General features: G+C 44.0%; 1 protein-coding gene across 1 annotated transcript; it reads right to left on the reverse strand.

Moving 5' to 3' along the window:
* LOC119246505 (tigger transposable element-derived protein 1-like) lies at positions 1-13,527 on the reverse strand. The gene is made up of 3 exons (XM_037512874.2): positions 13,480-13,527; positions 2,979-4,939; positions 1-2,882 (listed from the first exon to the last, which is right to left on the reverse strand). Exons 2-3 carry the CDS (start codon positions 4,517-4,519, stop codon positions 2,732-2,734), a joined length of 1,692 nt encoding a protein of 563 aa, XP_037368771.1. The 5' UTR covers positions 4,520-4,939; positions 13,480-13,527; the 3' UTR covers positions 1-2,731.
* Positions 13,528-25,729: the final 12,202 nt, after the last annotated feature.

Genomic DNA, 25,729 nt, shown 5'->3' on the forward strand with positions numbered 1-25,729 from the left:
TCGATTCATGTTTAATTTCTCAGTATTTATTTGTGTTAATGAAATGCACTTTTTCTTTTTTTTATTTTATGATTCCCCAAAACATATATATAGTCTGTTCATAGCACACAACATTTATTTCTGAATTCTTAAAACAACCACAACACACTGACATCAAAAACTGTTAAGAAGGAATATTTTTTAAAATTCAGCAATTGATGGATTTCACAGCACAAGCATGGTCCACAAGATCGTTCTGACTAAACATACCAGAGCCCCTTATTAGCTGCCATGTGGTGGTAGCCACAGAACTCAAATGTGTAGTTGAGAACCTTCTCTGCATTTTGAACTTGAAAGATTTTAAACAAAGTTTCTTTTAAAATATACCAGTTTTCTAATATTTTCAACAAATTTCAGCAACCTGAGCTGCCCTTTTTCATTTTTTGACTGTGGTTAAATTATGACTGGAAAGAAGGAACTTTCCACGTACTTTATAATACTGACCACAAGATTTTACCTGAACCATTTGACAACAGAAAGATTATTTCCACTCAAACTGTGCATAAAACATACTCGAAAAACTTCAGCTTTTCAAATTTGGGAGTTATTCTTAAAAAAAAAAAAGAAGTACCCATTTACACAGCAGTGTTAACTTCTATTTCTACCAGTTAACCAGTACCACACTTGTACATCCTCCAGTAAATTCTGCTGACTTGTTAAACTCAAGCACATCAAAATGTTCTACCCTTCACCCTCATTGATGATATTCCTTCGTCACTTTAACTAGATCTTACCTTAAAACAAGAATTATGTTTATCCCAATATTTTATTTCAAATGACCCTGGGCCTATACATATGTTTCCATCGATCAAACCAAAATGTTGGCATTCCTACCACAATTGTATTATGTTTTAGGAGTTCCTGGTTAATGTATTCAAGTTAAAATTTGATTTACCTAACTCTGGGCGAAGAAAGAGAACAAAATGCCAAAACAGTAATCTCAATGAGTGGTAAAATTATCAGAAAAGCACATTCTTTAAAGGCATATTGGACCACTGATTATACTGGTCAAAGATCACTAACTTCCAAATATTTACCTCTAGAAATGGGTAAGAATATACTGTTTACCCATGGAAAGTTGAAACAGTAACCAGAGTCCTCTGCTCTGACTTACGGAAACAGTCAACAAAATGGTAACGCATTTTACCCACAATAACTATGAATTATGATTCTCCCCATACAATGTAACTTGAGAAAAAACAATTATACAAAGAAACTCAGGTGGTATCCCTATCACCCTTTTAGGACACTGATGCTATGCTTGCCCCCCCACCTCAACCCTCAAACTTTTATATGGCATCTATGCCCAACTCTCTCTTCTGGGAGGGACTAAACCAAGGTACACATTGAACTACAAACACCATTTTCAAAACAACAGCAACAGCATACAGAGGCGTGCTACTTACCTTGGTCTCTAGGAAGGAGTTAGGTACTCTCAAAGTCAACCAGTGAGGTTGATGTATCTTTCTCTCAAAGTGACAATGTCAAAGATAGAAGGACCTACTCTCCTTTGACAGGAAAGGAAGAGTAGTGATCTAATAAGGTCATCTACTGAATTGGCGGAAGAGCAGAAACTTAGAATCAAGGTTTCCTAATTCCTGGGTCCACTACCATGTGTATTATATTGTCTATTATAACTGTCTAGAACAGTAGCTTGCAATCATAGGTGTAGGAACAAAATCAATTAAGGAGCTTTCAAAACACAAAGATGGTGCCCCATCCTTGATTCATGGTGTCTATGGACAGGTCTCAAAATCTGTATTTTTCAGAGCTCCCCAGCAAGGTTTGCTGGGCAGTCAGCACTGCGAAACACAGGATCAGGGGGAGCGTGAGCTGCTATGGCACTGGTAAGTTTCTAGAGCTACAGTCCTTTACGCTGGGTTTTCCAATCTTCAAACTTCTCAGGGAACATCTGGCACCCCCATTTAACTATGCAAGCAAGCCCTTTTAACCACCTTATTTTTTTCCTATCTCTGAGCACTTCAAACTCAAGCTACAGGTAGCTTATTATTCACAACTCCAGGCTGGGGAAAGCAAGGAATCACTGTATTTTCACCACCCTTAGGAGGAGGAAATGTCCCCGTCTCTTTCCTGTAAGATATTCAACTTTTCAAATCACTGAGAAGACCAGAGATGAGAAAAGAAAGCTCTAGAAATAAACTAGCAGTTTCTCTGCCTTGATTAGGTAACAAAGTAAATATGTGCTGCCTTTCCAGAGCCACCAAGAGCTCCCTTACACCATGGCTGTCAAACAAATGAACTTATACAAGTGAAAAGGAAAAGGTTTTGATTCTCCCTGTTGGAATGGAAAGTCAGACTGAAACATGTAAATGAAAATTTAAAATAGATCTCAGAAAAGAGAACACAAAATCAAATTGTCAAAACAAGTAGAGCACCCTCTCCCTGGGTTGTCGAGTTCCCGAAATCCTCATGTAGAGGAATCTGTGTTGGGGAACTGATGAGGCTTGAGGAAGAACTGGGGCAGGGAAGGAACTATTATGAAAGCCCAGAAAATTGGTCTGTTTACTGAAATAAAACCCCAAGTGAATCTGGATGGTATTTTACAATAGCAATAGTGCTCATCGGGTAATTACTTTCTATTACTCTCTGATCTTAATGAGAAGACAATCACGCATCAACAGTGGTAAAGGACAGAATGGAGAAAGTGGATTTTGTCTGAAGACAAGCGAGCTCAGTCTTCTGCTCCATTTCCAGCCTCACAAGCATCAGCCAGGGTGCCGGAGTTGGGATCACTCGGAGGGGCTGCCGGTGCGTGGTCTTCCGGCGAGTCCTTAGTGGCATGGGTTCGGACCTCACTGTCTGCTGGCCCAGCTTCTTCTTCCCTGTTGAAGCAAGCAGAGAGGAAAGACTTACTGGCCTTGGCTCTAAGGTTTCTTGTTACTATTTTATAGGGCTGGGGGTAATCATGTAAGCCTTGCCTGTGCGGAGGTAAATATTCCTTGGAATCATCTTTGTCCTCTGAATCCTCACAGCAATGTGGTTGGTGGGGTGGGAGCTTTGACATGTTTAGTGTTTCAGATACTAACCTATGCTGAGCTTTTTTATCAACTTTTGCTGTGACCAATTCTTTGAAATATTTCTCAGCTACCTTCTGAGGATGGGAATCCAAGAGCTCAGCAATGTCACTGGACTCGATGTCTTCAAATCCTTCACCACCTAAACGTTTTGCGGATGCTACCACATTCTCAATTTCTTCTACCACCGGAATGACACTCTGGGAATCAGTTACAACCTCACACCAAAGTTTCCACCAGGCACCATTCAGGGTCGACTGTTTTATTTCTCTCGCTGATTCGTCGACTATGGTTAAAGCATCGCAGACGGAGAACTTTTGCCAAGCTTCTTTCACTGTAAGTTCTGGAGTCTCTTTCATAAGACCTGCAATGTAGTCAAAAACATGTCGAGTGTAGTAAATCATTAACATTTTGAGCACGCCCAGATGCATGGGTTGAAGGAGTGAGGTTGTATTGGGGGGGATGGAAATGACCTTAACGTGCGGATTAGCACGGACTATGGTGCTTTTGTCAGTGGGAGCCGTGTCCAGGATCAGCAACACTTTGAACTCCAGGTTTTTTTCTTTTAAATATACTTTAACCTGCGGAACAAAACACTTCAAAAACCAGTCCAAAAAGAGTTTCTCGGTGATCCATATTTTATTGTTTCCCCTCATGAAGACGGAAACGTGTTTCTGGCATTGTCTTTTAAGAGGACAAGGATTCCCGTGTCTGTGAAGCAACATGGGTTTAATCAGAAAGTCACCAGAAGCATTCGAACAAAGCAGGACTTTGAGCTTGTCTTTTCCAGGCTTGAAACCTTTGCTGTTTTTCTCTTCCTTGGCAATAGAGGTGCGAGTGGGCATGCGCTTCCAGAAGAATACCATCTCGTCAGCATTGAAGACCTGTTGGGGCGCGTAGCCATTCTCCTCTATCACCTGCTTCAGGTATTCAGGGTACTTTGCCGCAGCTTCGCGATCTGCTTCATCTGCCAGCCACTTCTTTTCATACAGACCATAGCGTTTCTTAAATCTATCCAACCACCCATTACTTGCAATGAACGTGAGAAGTTTTGGTCCAGATCGAAATTGAAACTGGCAGTTTTCTGATGCTCGCTGGCGGATGACGCATACAGAGAGAGGGTTATTCAGACTTCTCTGATTTAGAAGCCACAGATGCAATTCTCTTTCCATGTTTTCTAAGGTGGCATTTCGGGTAAAGTATGATTTTTTCAAGGACTCTGGTGTACCCCTCGAGGCACTGGCTCGAATTGCTTTCTCATTTTTCTTTATCGTACGAATTGTAGATTCATTGACACCAAAAAAACGCCCTACGGAGCTATTGGTTTCACCAGTGTCCAGCATTTCGAGAACTCTCATTTTGTTGGCGATAGACATCACCTTTCTTACCCTCTTCACTCTTGCACTGCTATCATCCACCTGTTTGCTTTTCTCCTGGGATGCCATTCTTACCAAATTTAAAATTATTGAAAGTTTTCTATCACTGAAGGGTACACAATGGTGTGATGTAATGTAAGCAAAAACACTGGCAGGACAAATAAAAAGAGCAAAGCAGCCTTTGTATGATGACACATGTGTGATAGACGGTTGCAGAGGGAAGCAGGCAGAACAAAAAGGGGAGAAGGCAGCACCCCCAGGGGTGATCCTGTCACATGGGAGAGCAAGACAGCATGAGGGTGACCTGACTCTGCATATTGTTGTGAAACTCTCCAAGGTGCAGATGAGGCAAACTCAAATTTTGTTTTGTATGAGAACGAATTGCCAGGACTTTCTTTTTGGTTTTGTTTTGTTGTTGTTGCAATTTTGAAGGGGTCACAGCACTCAGGTGTCAAGGTCAGGCTGAGATGAGAAGCATAACTTCAACATCTAGGAGAAAGCAGACATAAAAACACGAAATGCAGTCATAAGCAGCTTATAAGCCAATGAAGAGAACAGAAATTTGGAATAATAATAATAATTTATGCCAAATTACCCTTACCCAGGCTATAACAATTTGCATACTCACTAACAGTGGGTGCGAATCCCTTCTTTCCATATGTTCCCCGACAGGAAGTATTACCAACACGGTAATTTGCGCCAAGCAGAAGGTGAATAACAAGGTACCTCATTTTTATTTTCTTTTTCATTTCTTTAATCATCTTTCCATATGGTAAGCCATTTCTATTTCTTCATCTTTAAATTGTCTGAGCATGTCTTTTTCCCACTTTTTCATTTTTTCTTACTGATTTCTAGGCACTTTTTTCATATTAGAGAACATTTTAATTCTTTGCTGCAAACAATTTTCTCCAAGCCTGTTGTTAACTGTTTAATTTTATTTATTTTATCTTTTGTCATAAAGACATTTCAACTATTTTTGTAGTTAAGTGTTTGATGTTCACTTTGAAAAGCCTTCCTCCCTGGAAGATAGTAAAAATAAGCCCACATATTTTCTTTCAGCATTTTTAGAGTTATGAGGTATTATCTGAAGGTATTTAGGAAAGAACAGATAACTTCATAAATGGTGTTGGAATAACTATCTACCTCCAAGGGTGGCCGGTGGTGTTTCTAGTCTGTTCTAATGAGGATCTCGGGGTTCTGGTGGTCACATGGCCAAACTGGGGGCTCAAGTTCATCCCTCAATTTCTCCTGAGGAGAGTACATCTTGAGAAGTGGAAAGTTTCCAAATAAATAAATAATTACTATGCAGCTTCTGGCTTGAGCACTGTACTCTACTCCTAACTTAGGTCAACTGAGTGACAGGAGCAAATTCTCAGGTCTACTGAAACCATAAAATATATAGAAGGAAATATAGGCGAAACACTACGTGATTTGCACATCAAAGACATCTTTACAGACACATCACCCAAAGCAGTGATAGTGAAGGCAAAGATAAACAGCTGGGACTATATCAAATTAAAGAGCTTTTGCACAGCAAAAGAGACAATAACAAAAACAAAGAGAAACCCCACCAACTGGGAGAACATTTTTGCACCCAACACTAATGATAAAGGACTGATCACAAAAATCTGCAAAGAGCTGATGAGACTCAACAACAACAAAGAAAATAATCCAGTCAAAAAATGGGCAGAAGAGCTTAAAAGAAACTTCTCTGAAGAGGAAATGCAAATGGCCAACAGGCATATGAAAAAATGTTCAACATCACTTGTCATCAGGGAAATGCAAATCAAAACTACCATGAGATACCATCTTACACCAGTGAGAATGGCACATATTAAAAAAACTAGCAACAACAAATGTTGGCGAGGGTGTGGAGAAAAAGGAACTCTTCTGCACTGTTGGTGGGAGTGCAAACTGGTCCAACCACTGTGGAAAGCTGTGTGGAGATTTCTGGACCTACTAAACATAGAGCTTCCATATGACCCAGCAATTCCACTCCTAGGTATTTACCCAAAGGACACAGAAACATCAATTCCAAAGAACACCTGCACCCCTATGTTTATAGCAGCACTGTTTACAATAGCTAAGCTTTGGAAACAACCCAAATGCCCAAAATAGATGACTGGATCAAGAAGATGTGGTACATATACACCATGGACTATTACTCAGCATTCAAAAAAGATAAACACATGCAATTTGCTGCAACATGGATGGCGCTGGAAGGGATCATGCTCAGCGAAATAAGCCAAAAAGAAAAAGAAAAATACCGGATGGTCTCACTCATAGCAGGAATCTAGAAAACTTAAATAATGGACCAGGAAAATGAAAAACTATAAGAAAGTGAAAATCAAAATCAACAAAAAACTATGAACCAGAGACACTTTTAGGGGGGCGGGGGCTGGAGGGGAGGGATTGGGGTCAGAATGGGGGGCGGCAATTGTATGGGGAATGTAACAATAAAATTTATAAAAAAAAAAAAAAGAAATGACATATAAATATACAGAATTAGACATACAATGTATGACCATGAGTCAATGAAATAAAAAACATACAAAAGATTCAATAAAAAAAAAAAAAATTCTCAGGTCTATGATCTGCTGAGAATGGTTTCCTTGATTGTTAATAAATACAGTTTGGGCACACCTGGAGAAATCTGAGTATGAGCTGGCTGTTAAGACGGGTTTAGGTGATTACTATTGACTATTAGGTAAATAGGGAAACTGATAATAAGCCAATAGCTAGTCACCTTTGGAAGGTGAGAACGGAAGCAAGTATACACACAATCCAGTCATCTGCTTTATGGGAAAGTGTTGACAATTACTAAATCCATATGAATAAATTTGTGTGTGTGTGCACATGTATGCGTAAAGTAACGGGTAACGGTCTCCTGTTTTGTGGCTACATTTTAGGCACTACCACATATGCATCGTGACTTTTCTGGTTAAACACAAGAACTTAAGAGCTGATCATTGGAGGAAAATCACATAAAATGACATCCTTTTCTCATTTTAAGTTAACTGAGGCATTACAAAGCCTCAATCCCAATATCAATTTCCAAGGTAAGAACCTCGATTTGAGAGTCTTCTTTTTCTCTACCAAATTTGAACCTAAGATTTATAGCAATTATACTGGAACCAACTGGGGACATTTCACTTTCATAATACTAATAATACTTTTCCATACCATACAAGGGATGGAGATTGAGGAAATGCACAAACTGTCAACAGCATGAAACACTAACAAGCCTGGACAGGAAGAATGACGACTTAGCTGCTGTAGGGTAAAGAAAATATCAGGCTTTTCTGCCCTTCTGCCATCAGGATAGATGATGGATCCTTGTCCTGAATGCATGCCTGATGGCGGGCACCTGGAATAGGGTGTGGGCATAGGTAGATGGGATTCAGCTGAGCTAAGACTGTGCTTTTTTTTAAGGGCGGCGTCACGGGGACGCCAGCAGCAGAAGCAGCAGAAGCAGAAGCAGAAGCAGCAGTAGAAGCCGAAGCCGAAGCCGAAGCTGAAGCCGAAGCCGAAAGCGAAGCCGAGAAGCAGCAGAACGAACTCCAGAGAGCCCAGATAGAGTGAAGACTTGCTGGGGGCTGGGAGGCCTGTCAGCCTTCCAGCCCCCCAGCCAGCACCCCTGCCTGCCATATGCCTGGTGAACCCCAAATAAAAAACCTGCAAAACTACTGAGGACTCTGGCTCCTCCTTTACCCGGTCTGCATGGGATCAGAACACCTGCCCTGTGGTCCAGTTCCTGCCTTTACAGCTGCTCACCTGCATCCAGCGGTGAAACATCATTCAACCAACTTTCAAACGATCGAATGTACTTCTACCCATAAAATTCACTTGGGCTCAGAGTATCATCCTGTTCTCTGACCTTGTGAAGGATGTCACTTGCGGGACCCAAGTTAGTGTGAAGAATAAAATCTTGAAAAGAAATTTCCTGTAATACCTTTCAGTCGGCAAGCCATACAGAGATAGGAAGCTGTCGGGATGCTATCCAAAAAAATTTAAATTATAATAAATAATGGTGTCATCAAGTGTATCTCTCCTACAGGCTCTGTTCCAAAGTACCTTTGCTGTTTATCTGCAGGGTTGAGAGTGTGGTGGGTTCTTCCTTTCCTGTAAGGAAGGAGAAGCGAGGCCTGGCTGGCTGCGCAATGCGTGCATGCTTCTCAAGAGCACCAAAGGCATGGGGACCTCGGGATATTTTTTCTGTCATCATTTCAACCAAGAGGAACAATGAATTTTTCTAAATGCTGCCCATGTGAGAGCAAAAATGCCACAGCAATTTCTATTAGGAAAGGACATTTAGTCTTAAGGGGTTTGCTTTTTTTTTAAGTTTTTTTTTTTAAGATTTATTTATTTATTTATACAAGCACTGGGTACAGTCAGAAGCACGGGAGGGTGAGAGAATTCACCAGAGCCAGAGCGGGAAGCAGAGCAGGCAGAAGGACCGAAGTACACTGCTGAGGGGAGCAGCGGGCGGTAGGAAAGGTCTGCGCGCCATGTGGGACCCTTGCCCCGTGGCCAGAGATCGAACCGGCACTGCCGAGGAGCTTTGCAGCCCAGCACTCAACCGCTGCGCCACCAGGGGAAGCCCGGGGTTTGCTTTTATACACACTGCGTGGAGTTATCATTTACCCCTTCAAAATTCTACAAACTCATGCACGCTCCGGTGACATGCTCAAAAAACACAGACCATCAGAATTTTTGAACGTATTCAAGTATAATATCCAGAAATAGTAACCAAAGGTGGCTTTCCGTAAGACATGCCACTTCTTTTTCAAAATATATAAACTACTCAACAACACATTAACTTATAGGATAAACAAAGATATCATTCAAGTGACTTCTGAGGTCAAAGAGGATTAAGGTAACATTTCAAAAGGAAACTCTCAAGCTCCAAAATTCCTGACATTCATTCTTCCTGACAGAGAGCTTCCCAGGTATGAGGCCATGTGGTCTAGGGAATAAAAACATTGAGCATACACCCTGATCTCAAGAAACTTAGTTTTCCTGGGCCAACCACCATGGAGAGCTGTGTGGCGGTTCCTCAAACTACTAAAAATGGAGCTACCATATGGCCCAGCAATTCCACTTCTAGGAATCTACTCAAAGGACCCAAAAACATTAACGCACCCCTATGTTTACTGCAGCACTATTTACAATAGGTATGATATGGAAGTAACCCAAATGTCCAAAAACAGATGACTGGATCAAGAAGATGTGGCTTATACACAACGGAATACTATTCAACAATCAAAAAAGATAAACTCATGCCATTTGCAGCCACATGGATGGAGCTGGAAGGGATCATGCTCAGTGAAATCAGCCAGAAAGAAAAAGAAAAATATCGTATGGTTTCACTTATAGCAGGAATATAGGAGAACCAAATAAGGGATCAGGAAAAAAATGATAAATGAATAAAATTAAGAGGCAAGTGTAAATCAGAGATATTCTTCAGGGGAGGGGGAAGAAGAGGGATCAAAACAGGGGAGGGAGGAGTACACGGGACTATGGTGCCAGTTTACAGGTGACTTGGTGGTGGGAATTTTACGATGACTACACCTGAGAGGAGAAAACATACACTGTACAGAAGTGAACAATGATGTAAAATATAAATAAAGTTTTTAAAAAGAAACTTATAGTTTTCTAGGGGAGAGAAACACTATACCACGTAAATTGGAAAGTCACACGCTCCCTAAGAGCTGCAGACTGTCCACTCCTACTGTCTACTCTGTTCAGGCCCCTCTCATTACTCATCTGAACAATGGTGTGGCTTCCTAAAGTCAGCTTCCTCACGTTCAAGCCCATTAACCACACCACCTGCAGAGCAACCTTTCCACTAGGACCTGATTTAATGCTTCCCCACTTTCCAGTGCTCCCATGAGTCCCCCATGACTTACTGAATCAAATCCAACTTCCTTCTGTAGGATGTGCTCGCTGACTTTCCTTGCCTTACCTTTCTCTACCTCTTCCCCTCAGCCCCTGGAACCTAAATGTCAGCAATGTAAGGGGCTATTTGATTCATCCAGATTTTATTAACCTCAGGACCACCTCTTACAGGAAGTTTTCCCTGCTTCCTCTGACTGGCACAGAAGCACTCTTGATCAGCATTCTGGATATCCTCTCTCCCAGGTGAGCTCTGATGACACCCTTTAAGACATTTCACTGTGGGGCCATCTGCGTTCCCAAGTTTCATTATGTGTTTTCCATTAACACAATCACTTTTCCTATACTTGTAATTGTTTGTGAAAGCCTTGATGGCATCTGGAACAGAACACGTTCTCATTTTACTGCAAAAATGCTTATAGTCGGGGAAATAAGAACTGCAGGCCACACACACAAAAGGGTCAGCATTTGAATCGGACCTTGAAGAATGGGTAGGATTTTCAGTGTGCAGGAAAGAGGCAAGGACAAGGAGGTGGGGGCAGAGGTGGAGGCAGGAGAGGGCTGGGTAAATGTGGGGGTTAGATAAAATGAGGCTGAAACAGAGAAAGTTTCAAGTGGATAGTGGAAAACAAAATTGAAAAAAAATCTATTGAGGCAAATCACTGAGGATGTCAGATGCTAGAAGCCTCTGGCGGGACGGAGTTACGTGTACTTGTCTTGATATTAAGAAAGGGTGTATGTTACAATGAGTAACAAATGCAAACATCTAGGATAAAATCGGACACATTCATCCCTGTTACCAGGTCTGGGCATACACATTCCTAGGAGAAAAAGTCCTAGGTGTATCCCAAACGATTTAGGGCTATCATGCTGATATTTATTATCACACTGTTATTTTACCATTACTATTTTCATCTTTGGATAACAAAGGCAGTTACGAAATCTTTTCACTTTCCGTCTATGGTTCGATGGGCCATTAATCAAATAGACAACCATAAGTTCCTAATAATAATCTATTTTTCACATTAAAGTTTCGTGGAAATCGTGTGTATTTCTTACTGGATTGAAGTATTTGTTTTTCAGCTCTGAAAAGTCTCCCCTCAGGTGTCAAAATGGCGTGCGTGGCAACCGTGCCCTCTGCTGGCTACAGCGTGAAGCAGCTAAAAGCCGGCGGGAAGAGAACGCAAGGCCCAGGTTGTAGGGCCCGCGCCCGCTAGCTCAGCCCCGCAACACCTGCACCTCCCAGTTTCCTCCCCTTTCAAGCTCGGCGGAATGAAGACTTAATAGGCCCCCATGGAAAGCAAATTCGTCTTAGCAGGCCAGTAATGGCCACGGACGCCAACAGATTTCCTTTCTCCCTCACCTTTTGGGAGACTGACCAAGCCCAAAGCGTCTCCCACCTCCAATTTTTTATAAATAAAAGGCAAACAAATGTGAAGAAGTTTCCTGATCTCCCCTTCCCATTTGTTTTTCCTCATTACCTCATTTTCACTAGCCTGCCTAAGACATTTAGAAAATCTTTTAAGGAAATCAGCTATCAGAGATCCAGTGGCTGGTCACACCCCAACTTGAAAGAAGTACATGGGCACCGTCTTCCAAACCTGGGGTGGGGGCCGTTTGACCCCTTTCTTTACCAGAAGGGCAGCAAACAATACAAAAGCAAAATATAAAATGATTCCAGGGGATAATGACATTCGAAAGTCCTTTTGCCTAGCAAAGTCGTCTGGCCGCCTGCTGGGCGTTAAATGAGGTAAGGTAGGGGAGCTGCGCAGGAAGACTGCCTGGGATCCTCATTAAAGGTGCTTGAGTTCTTCATACAGTTTGCAAATTAACCCCTTGGCGACTTGGTGCCAGCAGGTACCTTCTCCCAGGCTGTAGGCTGCCTGTTTTTGTGGTGCTTTCTTTTGAGATACAGAAGCTTTTGAGTTTGATGTAGTCCCGCTTGTTTAGTTTTGCAAGGATTTACCGCCCAAACGTTTAAAAAATGCATAACCAGGGAGCAGGCAGGTCAAAAGTTCAAAGAATCCCCCCCACCCAATAAACCACCTCTGCAGAAGTTCTTGGTGTTCCAGAACTTGCTACAAATGTACCCACCGGGAACCAGATCCAGCCAGCCAGCTCCTGCTGCAGGAAGAGCTCCCTGAGGCCCAACCCCCCATGATCACGCTGCAATCCCACCTCGAGGAGAAGCCCTGCAGCCAGTTTTAACAAGCTCCTATGTGCAGGCCTGCTGGGCCAGTGCGCAGGCGCCTCCCTGGCCCCTGGGACATGCTCTGACCTAGCTGAGGACCAGCTTGCCCACCCCGCCACCCTCACTTAGTGCTTCAAAGGGGAAGCCTTGCTCCTGCTGGGGACGGGGAGGGGGTAATGCCTTGTGACTCCCCAGGGCTCACCTTACTGACTCAAGTAAATAAACCTGCTTACCAGGGTCATGACCTCATACATCTCAGGAACAAAAAGCCAACAATGCAGTCAAAAAAAAAAAAGAAATGGGCAAAAGACCTAGACACTTCTCCCAGTAGGACATCCAGATGGTGTACAGGCACATGAAAATGCCCATCCTCACAGTGAGCCAGCATCTCACCCCTCTGAGACAGACGAAACAACAAATGGCGAAGACTGGAGAAAAAGGAATCCTGGGACACCAATCCTGTTGGTGGGAATGCAATTTGGTTGAGACTCCATGGAAAATGGCATGTAATGCCATAGAAAGAAGCGGAAATCCCCTGCTCGGTTAAATGTACTCCAAGAGCACGAAAATGCATGCCGAGGGGAGCGGCACGTCGGGGCCGGGCGCACAGTCACTTCACATGTTCCCCGTGGCTCCTCATGGCCTTCTGTGCATGCACTTGGCATTTTAAGGCTGCTGCCTCACCACGGAGTCGTGCTCACCCAACTTCTCGGTGCGCACTGAGCGCCCGCGGTGACCCGTCACTCCCTGTGGCCTGGGCCAGGCCGGGGCCCCGGGGAATGGCGTGAGGTAAGCTCGAGAAAGGGTGGAAGGCCGCCTGGAGAAGGCGCGGGAGCCCGAGCCGCCGCGGGGGCTGCCTAGAGGTGCGCTCGGGCGGGCGCCCCGCGGGTCGTTGGCGCAGGCCGCGAGGGGACGCAGCGGGGAGCCCCAGGCTGCCGCTTACCTGCTTCCAGGCGCTGCGGCACCGCGTCTTCCCCGCGGGCCCCGGGGCGCGATGGGTTCCCCCGGGGCAGGACGCGCCGGGTCCTCGCGAGGCGCCGGCTGGGAGGCAGGGCCCTGGAGCGCCGCGTGTGTGCGCCCGCTGCTCAGGGAGAGGCGGGCCCCCAGGGGGCGCCCCTGGGCGCCGACTCCCCAGCGCCCGCGCTGCCCTCTGCGGGTGCGCCCGCTGCGCGCCGGAGTGCCGGGCTGGGCCAGGGAGGGGGCCGCGCGCAGGCTCTCCCCGTCTGCTGGGGAGTGGGCATCGGAACACGCCCTCCGTTCCCCTGCCCGCCCCCGCCCCCCGCCCCACCCGCTCCTCGCGAGGCCCACACACTCGGTTCCCCAGCTCAAGGTCCGAGGCGTCCGGGGACCTCGCCGGGGCCTCCGATCGGCCTGGCCGGCGGCCCCTCCGGCGGGAAGACACACTTAGCGAGTCCGCAGCGCGCACCCTACCGCCCTCCTCCTGGAGCTTCGCCCCTTGCCACCAGGGCGCGCTGGCAATCCCCACCCGCGGCTAAGGAAGTGTTTCTAGGTGGGCTTTCTGGCGGCCACCCCCAGAACACCAGTCTGAGTTGGCCGTTGTCGTGCCCACACCGCCCTTTAAAAGATCTGACATTTCTGAGGTGCTCTGCAAGCGCTCTGCAAGGGTGGCTTCGGGGTTCATATCTCGCCTCAGAAGACGCTTTCCAGGGAAGAGTGCGTGCTCCCAGGACCAAGGCCCTCCTGCCGGGAAATGCATATGAAACCCTCTGTTCGTGCCCCCGGCTGTCCACCACAGAGATAACCTGTGTCCCCCCCCCCCCCCAAGCTCTGAGGACTATCGACCTGAGCAGTCCTGGTGCCCTGGTCTCTGGTTATTTGTGAGGCCTCAGCAATTGAAGAGTGACGAGCACAAGCAGGAACGGCAGGGTTAGCAAGTGGCAGCACAGGGCAGGCAGCGCAAACCGAATCTCAGATGAAGGAAGCCTTTAGATGCTGTGCGGAATATGGACACATACACACCAAAGCATGATTCGTTGTCTACTTGAAATTCAAGCGCGACTCGATGCCTTTGTTTTCCTGACAACGACGCAACGACTCTTTGGATTGTTTAGTTTCTAGCCTCACAAAACAACACCCATGTCTGTATTGACAAGCAAAAAATGTCACGAGGATGCTCTCACACAAACATACGACATTCAGTGAAATATTTAGAATGAAAGCAGGAGGAGAGTCTTGATATTGTCAGTTGGACGGTGAGGACGACAATCCGGGGATTGGAAAACTCACTGGGGGCTACATCAGGCCTGTGGCCATTCCGCGTAGGGTTTTTAAACCATGAAAAGTTTTTACATTTTTTAAAGACTGAAAAGAATCCTAAGGAAAACGTAAAAGGAATTTTATGTTTCCATCCATAAATAAGGTTTTCTTTTCTTCTAAATTTATTTATTTATTTATTTATCCATGCACTGGGTACAGTCAGAAGCGCGGGAGGGTGAGAGGATTCACCAGAGCCAGAGCGGGGAGCAGAGCAGGCAGAAGGACCGAAGTGCACTGCTGAGGGGAGCAGCGGGCGGCAGGAGAGGTCTGCGCGCCATGTGGGACCCTCCTCCCGTGGCCGGGGAGCAGCCGGGGATCGAACTGGCGCCGCAGAGGCTGCAGGCAGCTTCGCAGCCCAGCGCTCAACCGAGGCGCCACCGGGGAGGCCCCAAATAAGGTTTTCTTATAACGCCGCCATCCTGTTTGCAGGCAGCAAAGGCCAGTTTCTGTGGTTCGGCTGAGACGCACCAATCCCCAAAGCCGGAATATTTACTACCGCCCTTGGCTGAGGCCGCGGGCAGTCCCCTGACCGAGATGAAACCATCGCTTGTAAAGTGCTCTTGTAAATAACCGTTAAGTCCGTTAGCGCTAACTCTGCACTAAACGTTTTCCTTATTTGCACAAATTATTTGTTTAGCTGACCTTCTCCTCAGCGTCAAAAGGAAACACAACGTTAAAATCGTAGTGACCTGCCAGCCAGTGGCACTTGAACGCCATTTGTCTTCACAATGCAGGCCGTCTTGAATTTTCCCGGTGCCTAATTCACCTCTGCCCACGGCTGCACCGCCTCGCAAGCCACGACGCCACTGTGGTTTTCAGAGCGCGGGCCCGGTGGGCATTTACCAGGCGCCTCGCCTGCCACCTAGCGGGGAAAGGTAGCAGCGCACTGTGGGCTCCTGCCTTCCTGCCATCGAGCAGCTCACCGTAAACTAGGGATGTGCCGGGCAACTTTAGTAACTAACTCCTTTCCTTTCAGCAGCACTTTGTCATTTACAAAGCCTTTCCCCCCGGTGGCGTTTTAATTAGCCCTCCCTCAGGACCATGCTGTCAGCAGCAGAACCCTTTGCCTTCTTTTGCAGATGAAGAAACCGAGGCTGAACTTACACTTACTCCAAGTGGTAGAGGGGGGATCAAACCCAAGTTCTTTGTTCTGTTCCTGAACCTAAGGCGTCTGCACATAGGCCCCTCCTTCCCACATCTCTAGCTCCACTGTAGGGAGGCTCTGACAGCCTCTGTTTGCCACAAATACATTTACTTTAGGGAACTAATGTTGATCGTCTTTTTAAATAAACACGAGTCGTCCCAAATGTCCTGTCTCAAGAAAAAAATTCTAAGGAAGCAAACAATTTTTTTCTGAGTAAATGCTTAATGAATGTTTATTAAAAACAGGGTATTAGTTAAGATCCATTTTCTGACGGAAGGTACATAAATTGGGCAGAAGACACTTCACACTTAATCCTTGGAGAGCTGTTGTATCATTGGTCAAATACCTGCACTGGCCACCTTTAAATCCTTTTCTGATTAAGAGCTATAATAACAATTTTTCCAATGCAATGTGATTCCCTTACTTTTAGGCCTACGAAAATAATGTTTGCACAGAGCTTTAAGAACGTGAGACACAGAAGTCTCAAAAAGAGATCCATTTTAATTGCTCTGTGTCTCAAAAATTTCCACGGGTGTGTTGTCTATCTGCAAAGAGACCTTTGAGCTCCCTGGGCTAAAGCTCACTCGAGAAGGGAGATTTGTGGGCTCTTCCAGTACTGAAATGCTTCTGTCTTGAAACAGCAGCCTGTGGGCTTAGTGATGGCCAGGGTCCAGATGAAGGGAACCAAAGGTTTCAGCAACCCATAAGAATGCATCGCTTTTACGATGACATCCATCTGCTGAATCTATAGTTGGGCGCACAATGGGAATATACTAAATCATGAGCCACATGCTAAATGCAGCTGTACTTTCCAAGTGTGTCCAAGGGTCAGTGGGAGACAGCTTCCACAGCTTTGCAGGACATGGTCCTAAGGCTGTGCCTGTTGCTTGTAAACACGCCCCCTACTGGGCATAATTTATTATTACTTGTAAATAGCAACACTTCATATTAAAATTTCTGCATGATGTAGGGGCATGTAAGCTAAGGCATCTGGGACATGGAAATTAATTTCTCTTACTGCTAGACTTTCAGCACCGCTTTAAGTGCAGCACAGTTAATCCCTACTGTTTGCACGCTTGGCCGGAGATGTGATTGGTATCCCAGCTGGAAGAGGTCTCTGAAACTTTAGCTTAGACATCATGATGAACATCTATCTTATTGGTTGCCTCTATTGTCTGGGACACCACATTCTGGTTGGGCCATCTGTAGCGGCTGAGGCCTGCCTATTTACGTGGCTATTATGGGGCCCCACTCATATAAGGCCGGCCTCCACATTTATGCCAAAAGGATAGTATTGCTCATTTTAAAATATGTCCAATATTTTATTTTAAAATATGTTCAATGTTCCAACGTGGTTTTCATAAGCAGGCAAGGTCATCCTAAGTATGTCCCCATAAGTCCACAGCATAAGAATTCCCTAAACTTGCTATAATTTCTATGACAAGGAGTATTGTAACTTCTACTACTGCTACTAACAACGACTGATACATGTAGTCTTTCCCCTTGCTAGGCAATATTTGAGGAGCTCCCTCTACATGAACTAAACCAGTCCTCATGGATTGTATCAATGGGGAATAGTAGTAGTCATCCCATTTTACAGCTGTTAAAACCAAGGCCCAGAATTGCTAAGACACTTGCTCAAGTTCACACACCTAGTGAATGGTGGGGCAGTATTTAAACCCAAGCATTCTGATGGCAGAGCCCTAACTTTTAAGTACTATTGCCTCAATCCCACAGCACCATAATTCCCTTCTGTGCTTTTATCTTGTGTTAAAGTGCTCTGTAACTCTTAGTTTCTGTCAGGTCTTAGCTCCTGTCAGACGATAAATACCGTAAGGTTGGAGCTGTGCCTTAGGTATCTCCAAGGTTCCATCACCTCAGAATTCTTGGTCCAGTAAATGTGCTCAAATATCATATTTTCTGCCTGAGTGATTCATCATAATGAATGCCTGGACCCCTAGGTAGTTCCAAAGAATAAATGAAAGAAGGCCTAGCTGGGTGGGAATCAGCCAGCCATCCAGGCTGAAGGGAGCTGTGTGTAATGGCAGGGCTGTGAGGTGTGGGGCCTGTCACTCACGCCTACAAACACAAGCAAGCAGCATTTATCTTTCAGTGCTGACATCACAGTGGCTCATTCTGTGCTTTGCCACTGTAGAAATTAGTGAACGGTGGGGCACTGTTTACACCAAATGTCAACATCTTCCAAAAGAATAGGACAAAGTGACAAAAACTGATAAAGAAAACCTTCTCTTCAGATTCATATAATAGCTGCAACATGTTCTAGAAAAATGAACTTTGTGTTCATTTGCCAGTGCAACTGTATCCCAAGCCTAGTATTCTTTCCCATTATTAAAAAAATCTGAGCACCTGACATGGTAAGAAATAAATTTAAAAGTTTGTAGTATAGTACAATGGTAGAAAGCTTTTAAAAGATCATTAAAAAATTATATGGGTCATTCTTATGCCATCAATTGATAAGTGAACATGAAAATATCTCAGTGTTCTTTATACACTAACACAACTCTAAGTTTTTTTGTTTTTTTTTTTTTTAAAGGAATTTTTTTTTTTAATTTATTTATTTATTTTATTTGTTTGTTTGTTTGTTTTTGTTTATACAAGCACTGGGTACAGTCAGAAGCGTGGGAGGGTGAGAGAATTCACCAGAGCCAGAGTGGGGAGCAGAGCAGGCAGAAGGACTGAAGTACACTGCTGAGGGGAGCAGCGGGCGGCAGGAGAGGTCTGCGCACCATGTGGGATCCTCCTCCGGTGGCCGGGGAGCAGCCGGGGATCGAACCGGCGCCGCAGAGGCCGCGGGCAGCTTCGCAACCCAGCGCTCAACCGCTGCGCCACCGGGGAGGCCCAACTAACACAACTCTAAGTTTTAAGGAAAGAAAGAAAAAGAACATTTGTGGAGAACTTAATAGGTGTCAAGTATTATTCTCAATGCTTTTACCCACGTCATCTAACTTATCTCTCTGAAAACCATAGAGGTTGAGTAGCTAATAAGCGTGAGTTGGAATTTGATCGCACAGCTTCTGGATCCTCCCCTTCCTTCTGCTCCTCTTAACAACTCAGTACAAATATATCCCTTACTGGAATTCCTCGTCAGTGCTGTTTAACTTCATTACTCCCCACCACAAACAGCATTGCAGATGCTATGTGGGCCAGTTCATTGAATTTCAGAGAGTCATTCAATGGCATCTGAGTCTAAGAGGTAAGTATTTCTCCCATTCAGCTACCCTTAGATAATCTAAACCTGGTAAGTTATACAGCTAGTGTTTTTAACTTTTTTTCATTTCCCCCAAGCATTCTGAGGAGCCTGATAACAGAAAGCCAATCACGGTAATCCAAATAGGCCGAGGCCCAGTGGGTCAGTAATTCTCTTGGTAGCCTATTGCCAAGAGGCGAAATAATCAAATAATCACCATGATAAAATCTGGGCGCCCATGTTCCTCTAGCCTTCAAGGGATTCATTGGGTGGGTCACTTTTCCTTGGCATGCAGACAGACAGGTTTCTGCAAATATTTATAGACACTTTCAGATTGGGGGAAAGTTTGTGAAAATGTATGGCAACCAATTTTAGTAATGCAGTATTCATAATCAGTTTTGAAAACACTTATGTACTTGCCAAAATGGCACCATTAATTTTTTTAAATTAAACAAAAATGAAGGAACAATGAGGCATGCAATTATCCTAAAAATGTTTTTAAGATTTGTAATTACAGTTAATTGCTATAAAATATCATGTTGATTTTTAAAGTTGTTAACTAAATTTAAAATAAAGTAAAGGCATTGTAAATGCATATTTCCTTATGTTTGCCAAACACATGATCTGCACAAAAGCCCCACCTGACTGTCCCCAGCTCACTGACTACCTGATGCGCCAGCTGTGCCTTCAGCCTTCCTTACCCTCCTTGAACCTTTGTTCCTCTTTGTCACCCTGTCACGGGACACATGAGCAGTCCTATCATTCTCCGTTGCCTTCCCCACTCCTTACAGTGCTTATGATGGAGGTCTCAAAAGAAAATGATCCATGGCATTAAGAAAAATAAAATGAAAAAGAAAATTAATCCAGGCAGATGATTTGGCTATAAAATTAGGGTTCCACTGAATCATGGCAGAGTTGAATCTGTCTACACTTGACCAGACTTGGAAGCACATCATTTACATTTACTGAAGCCGTGACTATCTCTTATCTCTGGAGGTTTGCAACTTTACTCTTTCCAAAGTTTCATTCAGATGTGATTTAGTGATTATAGTAGGAAGATGGACTTTCAGAAAATCTGTCTTGAGTAAAAAAGCAGGCTGTTCTTTTTTCAAACTTCACCTTACATGACAAAAATCTAAATCTATGTAATAGCTTTATTGAGTTAATATCACTCTCCTGTTAAGGTCGTGTTTAAAAAGAAAAAGCTGGGCTGTGAGTTGTCCATTTGCCCTGGTTTTTGTCTGTACGGTTACTGGAATGTGGTCATACCTACTTCACTGTGTATTGTCTACAGTTACTTTTTCTTTTTCTTTTTTATTTACTTTTCCCACCACCATCCCTTGTACTCCTTTGACCCTTTCACCCTCTCCATCCCTCTTAACCTCAGAAACTTCATGTCATTTATTAGTGTCCACCAGTTTTTGTACGTATTTCACTTTGTTGACTCATCCACTCTGTAAAAGTCCAATATTTGTCTTTGTCATTCTGTCTTGCTCATAATTCCCTCCAGCTCCCTCCATTTTGCTGTAAACAGCTAAAGAAACGTTGGAGAAAAGTTATATGGAAAGTTCAGAGTGTTCTACACTTTCCGTAAGTACTGAAACGTACTTTTCAATAATATATAGCTACTAATTACAAACCTAATTAACCTAAACGCATGCTTGTCCATTTTTATAGCTCCCTGTTTAGTAGAACTTACATTCTGTTACAAATTACCTGTACTTGTCATTTTTCATATTTGAGAACAATTAGATTCACTAAGACAAAATGCAAATGGAAAGTTTGTTCTGCAGCCAGTGTGAGTGTTGATTTCTAGATGTTTGAAGACGTCAGGGAAATGGAGATACACGGAGTCTAAATATTTGACAGAGGAAGTAATTAGGCTTTGGCAATTAGCTCTCATACTAACCCCTGATATTTTCGGATTCATCTAGAGAGGAGACATCTCTGGAAGCATGTACTTTCCCTGCATTAGTGCTGCTCATGCTTTCATCCATGTCTTCATCCCAAGTCTTTTCCGCAGCTGCTGTTCCACGCATACTGTGCCAGGTGCGGGAGCTGAGAGAGTAACTCACTAAATCCTTACAACCAGAGCATGAGGCTGGTACTACTGAGTCCTATTTTACAAGTAGAGTTTAGAGAGGTTATTTGCACAGCGTTCCATAGCTAGGTGCAAAGCCAACCCAAAGTAATTTGGGCAACAGAGATACCTTGACTTAATCGTTAACTCGGGAAAGTAGCATTTAATCAAAAATATTAGGCAATTGATTGGTAAAACCTCAAGATACTGTAAAAATGTAAGATTATTTAGTGAAACCATTCTCTTAGTAACTCGCCATCGTCTTGGCAAGGTACTGCCACCACTGTAGGTGGCACCAAATTTGGCAATTCACAAACACAATAACACACCTCTTTGAAGCACCTCTAAAGTCAGGTAGGGCTCCCCACTTCACTCACCCCCTCCCCTTCTGATAGCCTCAGTTCTACAATTAGATTTCTAGGGTTATTGGTTTGGTTTTGTCTGACCCCTTCTTTTGTTTCTATTATTTCTTTATCACCGTACCACCCATACCCCCACGGTCTTATGGATGAAATTCAGAGCATAGAAGAAAGGTCACTATGGGTTATATCAACTGAGTCACAATCATAGGAAGGAGGGGGGCAGTATTTTTTTAAAACATCCCCACATGATTCTAAAATGAATTCAAGGCCAAGAACCACAAGTTTGGAGGTTTCTAAGTAAACAGGAACTTAGATCGTGTGCAGTGGAAGTAACTGTATGCAATAGAAGCAGAATATAAGCCATGAATAGCATTTACAATTTTCTAGAGTAACACATGAAAAAAAAGTGGAAAAGTAACAGGTAAACTCATTCTATAACAAATTTCATATAATCAACTACATCTAAAATATGCCAATGTGTCATCAATATTTTACAAATGGAGTTGTTTATACAAACTGACACAATCACGTGGATTCTGTCCTTCACGCACCCTAGGCATCGGCCAGGCACCTCTACACAAGGCACTGGGCTAGGCCCTCTGAGGGACACGGAAGTAAAGGAGAGCTACCCTTTATGTTCACGCTGCCCACATGCATGGGAAGAGATTATACAAATAGCTGAGCTATACAACAAGTCTTGGAGAGTTGATGTGCATTTTACACCTACGTGATACCCCCGTACCCCGTGCTAGAGAGCACAGAGCTCTAGACGCGAAGGCACTCTTCCACTGTGGGTGCACGTTCAAAGAAATACCCTCCCAATGGGCATGGCTTTTGCCTTCCACCAGCTGCCGCCCAAAATGGCAATTTATATAGTAGCGAAGGCAAAGGTGGTTCAGAGAGCTGCACACACTTAGAACTGGAAGGTTCATTGAAATTGGGTACAACTTTATCTATTACAAGTGATGTGAGGCCCAAGGGTGGAAGGCTTGTACCAGACTGTACTGATAATCTGTGGCAACACAAAGACTGTACTCATTGGCTGTTCTCATGATCCAGAAAGACACTGATTCATGAAACAGTAGGAGTCCATCCTAATTCTCCCTTTTCTTGATTAGTAAAGAAGTATTTACTGTAATGCTGAATAAAACAAAGCTGATCTTTTTCTAAGCTGATCGTTCTCTCATGCTATATAAAAATCAAAGAAAATTATGTTGCCAGCAATTCAAATTTATATCAGTGAGCCAAATTTACCAGAAACTTTTAATTTTATGTGAAAAAAACCTCAAAATGTCCAATTTTCACTTGGTTGGGATTCTTTGTTGTAGTGTAGCAGGCTTTGGACAGCCTACTTCTTGCCTCTTAACTGTCCTTTCAGCACACACACAAAGAAAGAAGTGGTTAAATTAACTCAGGAGGTTCCCAGTTGAATGGAGTAATTGATTTCTGGAACAATCCACACATCTGGTAGGAGTAATCAGAAGCCTCGTTAACAGACTTGTGTTAAACAAAAGAGGGTCTTTGGTGTTAAAGGTCACTGGTTGGTTACACAAACCCCTTTTTTCCTCTGCTTTTTGAGGAAACAAGAATCCGTAAAAGTCACTTACATACTAATAGCAACCTCCCTGATATGCACCAGTAAGTGATAACTAAAAGTTTTTCCAGAAAAAAATGCTTATTCCACATTCCTACCACCTAGAAAACAGCATGGAGGTTTTCTCAAAATGTTAAAAATAGATCTACCATATGATCCAGCAATTCCAGCCTTTGGGATGTGAAGAATACAAAGACACGAATTCAAAGGGATGTGTGCACTCCTGTGTTCACTGCAGCCTTTACAATAGCCAAGTTAAAGAAATGGCCTAAAAGTGCGCAAGGCCAGGGGAGTGGGTTAGAAAGACGTGGCATACACCCACAATGGAATACTACTCAGGATAAAGAGATGCAACTTTGCCATTTGCAAACTGTCAACACATGCTCCCCCCTATGCTGCCGTTACATGTTCTCTAGAGAGAACTGTGTGTCAGTGTAGTGGGGTCCTTTTCCTTCCTCTCACGCTTCCCTTCAGTGGTTTGTGTTGGCATTAACCTGCAGACAGGTCTGCCCCCCTGGGTGCTAGCTGGTCACTCTTATACCACGTAGCTGGGCCAATCAACAGCTGGGTACAAACTGTGTCCTTCGAGCTTCCACCCATGTGGAACATACAAATAGTTGAACTATGTGGCAAAATCTAAGTGTTCAGGGTAGACACAGGCATCACTGTGGGAGATGTCACCTCATTTTATGAATTTACAATCTGTAATTTGTGTGTAGACGTTTTGACCACATCGCGATGTGAGAAGGGAACACGGAGAAGAAAGCACAAGGGGCGGGCACTTCTGATAAGCTCCAACACTTGAAACCACGGCTTAAGGATGAAAGCTACCATTTCTGCTTCCACAGCAAAGTGTTTCTTTCTTTTTCTTCTTTATTCTACTTTCATTACATAGTGGTGAGAAAATCCACATTTTTACAGAAAGCATTCCCGTTGTCCAATTTTATATTACCCACGAGGGTTTGCGTGTGAATTTTTACCAAAACAATGTGATATATGTACAGGACGTAATATTTGCACAGAGAAAGCAAGTGAATCTTCATGAGCAGCCGGGCAATGCGCACGCGTCACAGGGAGCGGCAGGGTACCTATGACTGTGCCTGGCAGTCGGAGCAATGGGCACAAAAGAGGCTGTTAGGGACAAAGAAGTCCTGCCCCACAAGAAAATCTTGACCTTGGAGCTGATAAGATTTCCCGGTTTGACCACTGAGTATGCCAAGCTGGAATACCAGAGATCACTAAAGACTTTTTTAAAATTGTATTATTTTTGTTGAGTTAGTATTGGCTTACGCACTACGTATTTAGAGGTCTAGATTCACACCTCAGTCACTGAAGATCACTTGCTTGTGGAAGAGATGCTAGAGATGCATTTGAGAAGAACCTAGAAGGACGGGATGAGTTTTGAACAGCCAAGCCGAGGAAGAGTGGCATTCCCAGTGAAGGCTGGGGCCAGGGAGTAGAGGGGGGAGAAAAGCCTAAAGCACTGAGCCAAGACTCCACATTTCCGGATCAGGGACTCTGGTGAAGCCACCACAGAGGCCACGCCAAAGTTCTCCTCAGGGGCTAAATACAGTGCTCAGTCGCTAGTGTCATCATTGCTCAGGGACCTGGGGAGGGGATGAGAGGACGGTGTGGCAAAAGCGAATGTCTGTCTCTCTCTGGCCAAGTTCCTCTCCCAACGCTGTTCAGCACCCCTTTGTCTCTTGTCTTCATTGGGGTGACCCTGGTTTACAACACTATGTGATTTAGAGGCGCAGGCTCACCTCTCCTCAGATGCACCCTTTGTCTTTCCTAAGCCCCTGTGTAATAATGAGGATGGTGGGGGCAGATAGGTAGAGGGCTTGCTGAGCTCCTGCAGAGAACAGAATAATAGGGCTTTGCAAACAAGGGGCTTGAAAGGCCTTAATCCCAAGAAGTTTAATAATACTCACAAACACAAGTTTCAATGAAAAACTTGAAAAGCAAAAAAAAAAAAAAAAAAAAAAAAGTCTGCTACTTTAATAAGGCATTAGCAGACTGTAATAAGGTTTTGATTTAATCTCTTTAGGAAGCCCTTAATACTCTGCATCAAATACAAACCTAATCTTGCTTCGTCTGAAATTCCACTTCAGCACACCATTCATCCAGCCACCCATGGAAAGAAATAGAAGCCTCTTTAAAATGTATGCTGCCCACTGGCCAACCACTTCACCACCGCAGGTCTTATTTCATATCACGTGCATCTGGGTTGGAGCTCACAGTGATTATTTCATGGATTAACTAGTCCTCTATCTATCATCAGGTTTTTAAGTTGTGAAACTTAAAATACTTTCCAAGGAGTTACTCAGATAGTATGTCGCCCCCTCTGGTCACCCTCTTGGCTGCTGTCCTACTCCTTCGTACAAGTTACAGGTGTTCTGCAGCTTCTTCTCACCTGGGCACGAGCAGGCACGCCTCTCAACCTCCTCTTTTTTTTTTTTTTTTAAATTGAGGTAACACTGCACTGAACACGATAGAAGATTCAGGTGGGCAACACTGAAATCTGCATG

The sequence above is a fragment of the Talpa occidentalis genome, unplaced genomic scaffold, assembly GCF_014898055.3.
Source record: "Talpa occidentalis isolate TD23 unplaced genomic scaffold, MPIMG_talOcc4v2.1 talOcc4.15, whole genome shotgun sequence".
Taxonomy (NCBI): domain Eukaryota; kingdom Metazoa; phylum Chordata; class Mammalia; order Eulipotyphla; family Talpidae; genus Talpa; species Talpa occidentalis.

Excerpts from the sequence above, each read along its gene's own strand:
- LOC119246505 (XM_037512874.2), bottom strand. The coding sequence starts at position 4,519 with ATGGCATCCCAGGAGAAAAGCAAACAGGTGGATGATAGCAGTGCAAGA. Across the intron at positions 2,883-2,978 it reads GAATATTTACCTCCGCACAG|GGAAGAAGAAGCTGGGCCAG; the intron begins GCAAGGCTTACA and ends TTGCTTCAACAG.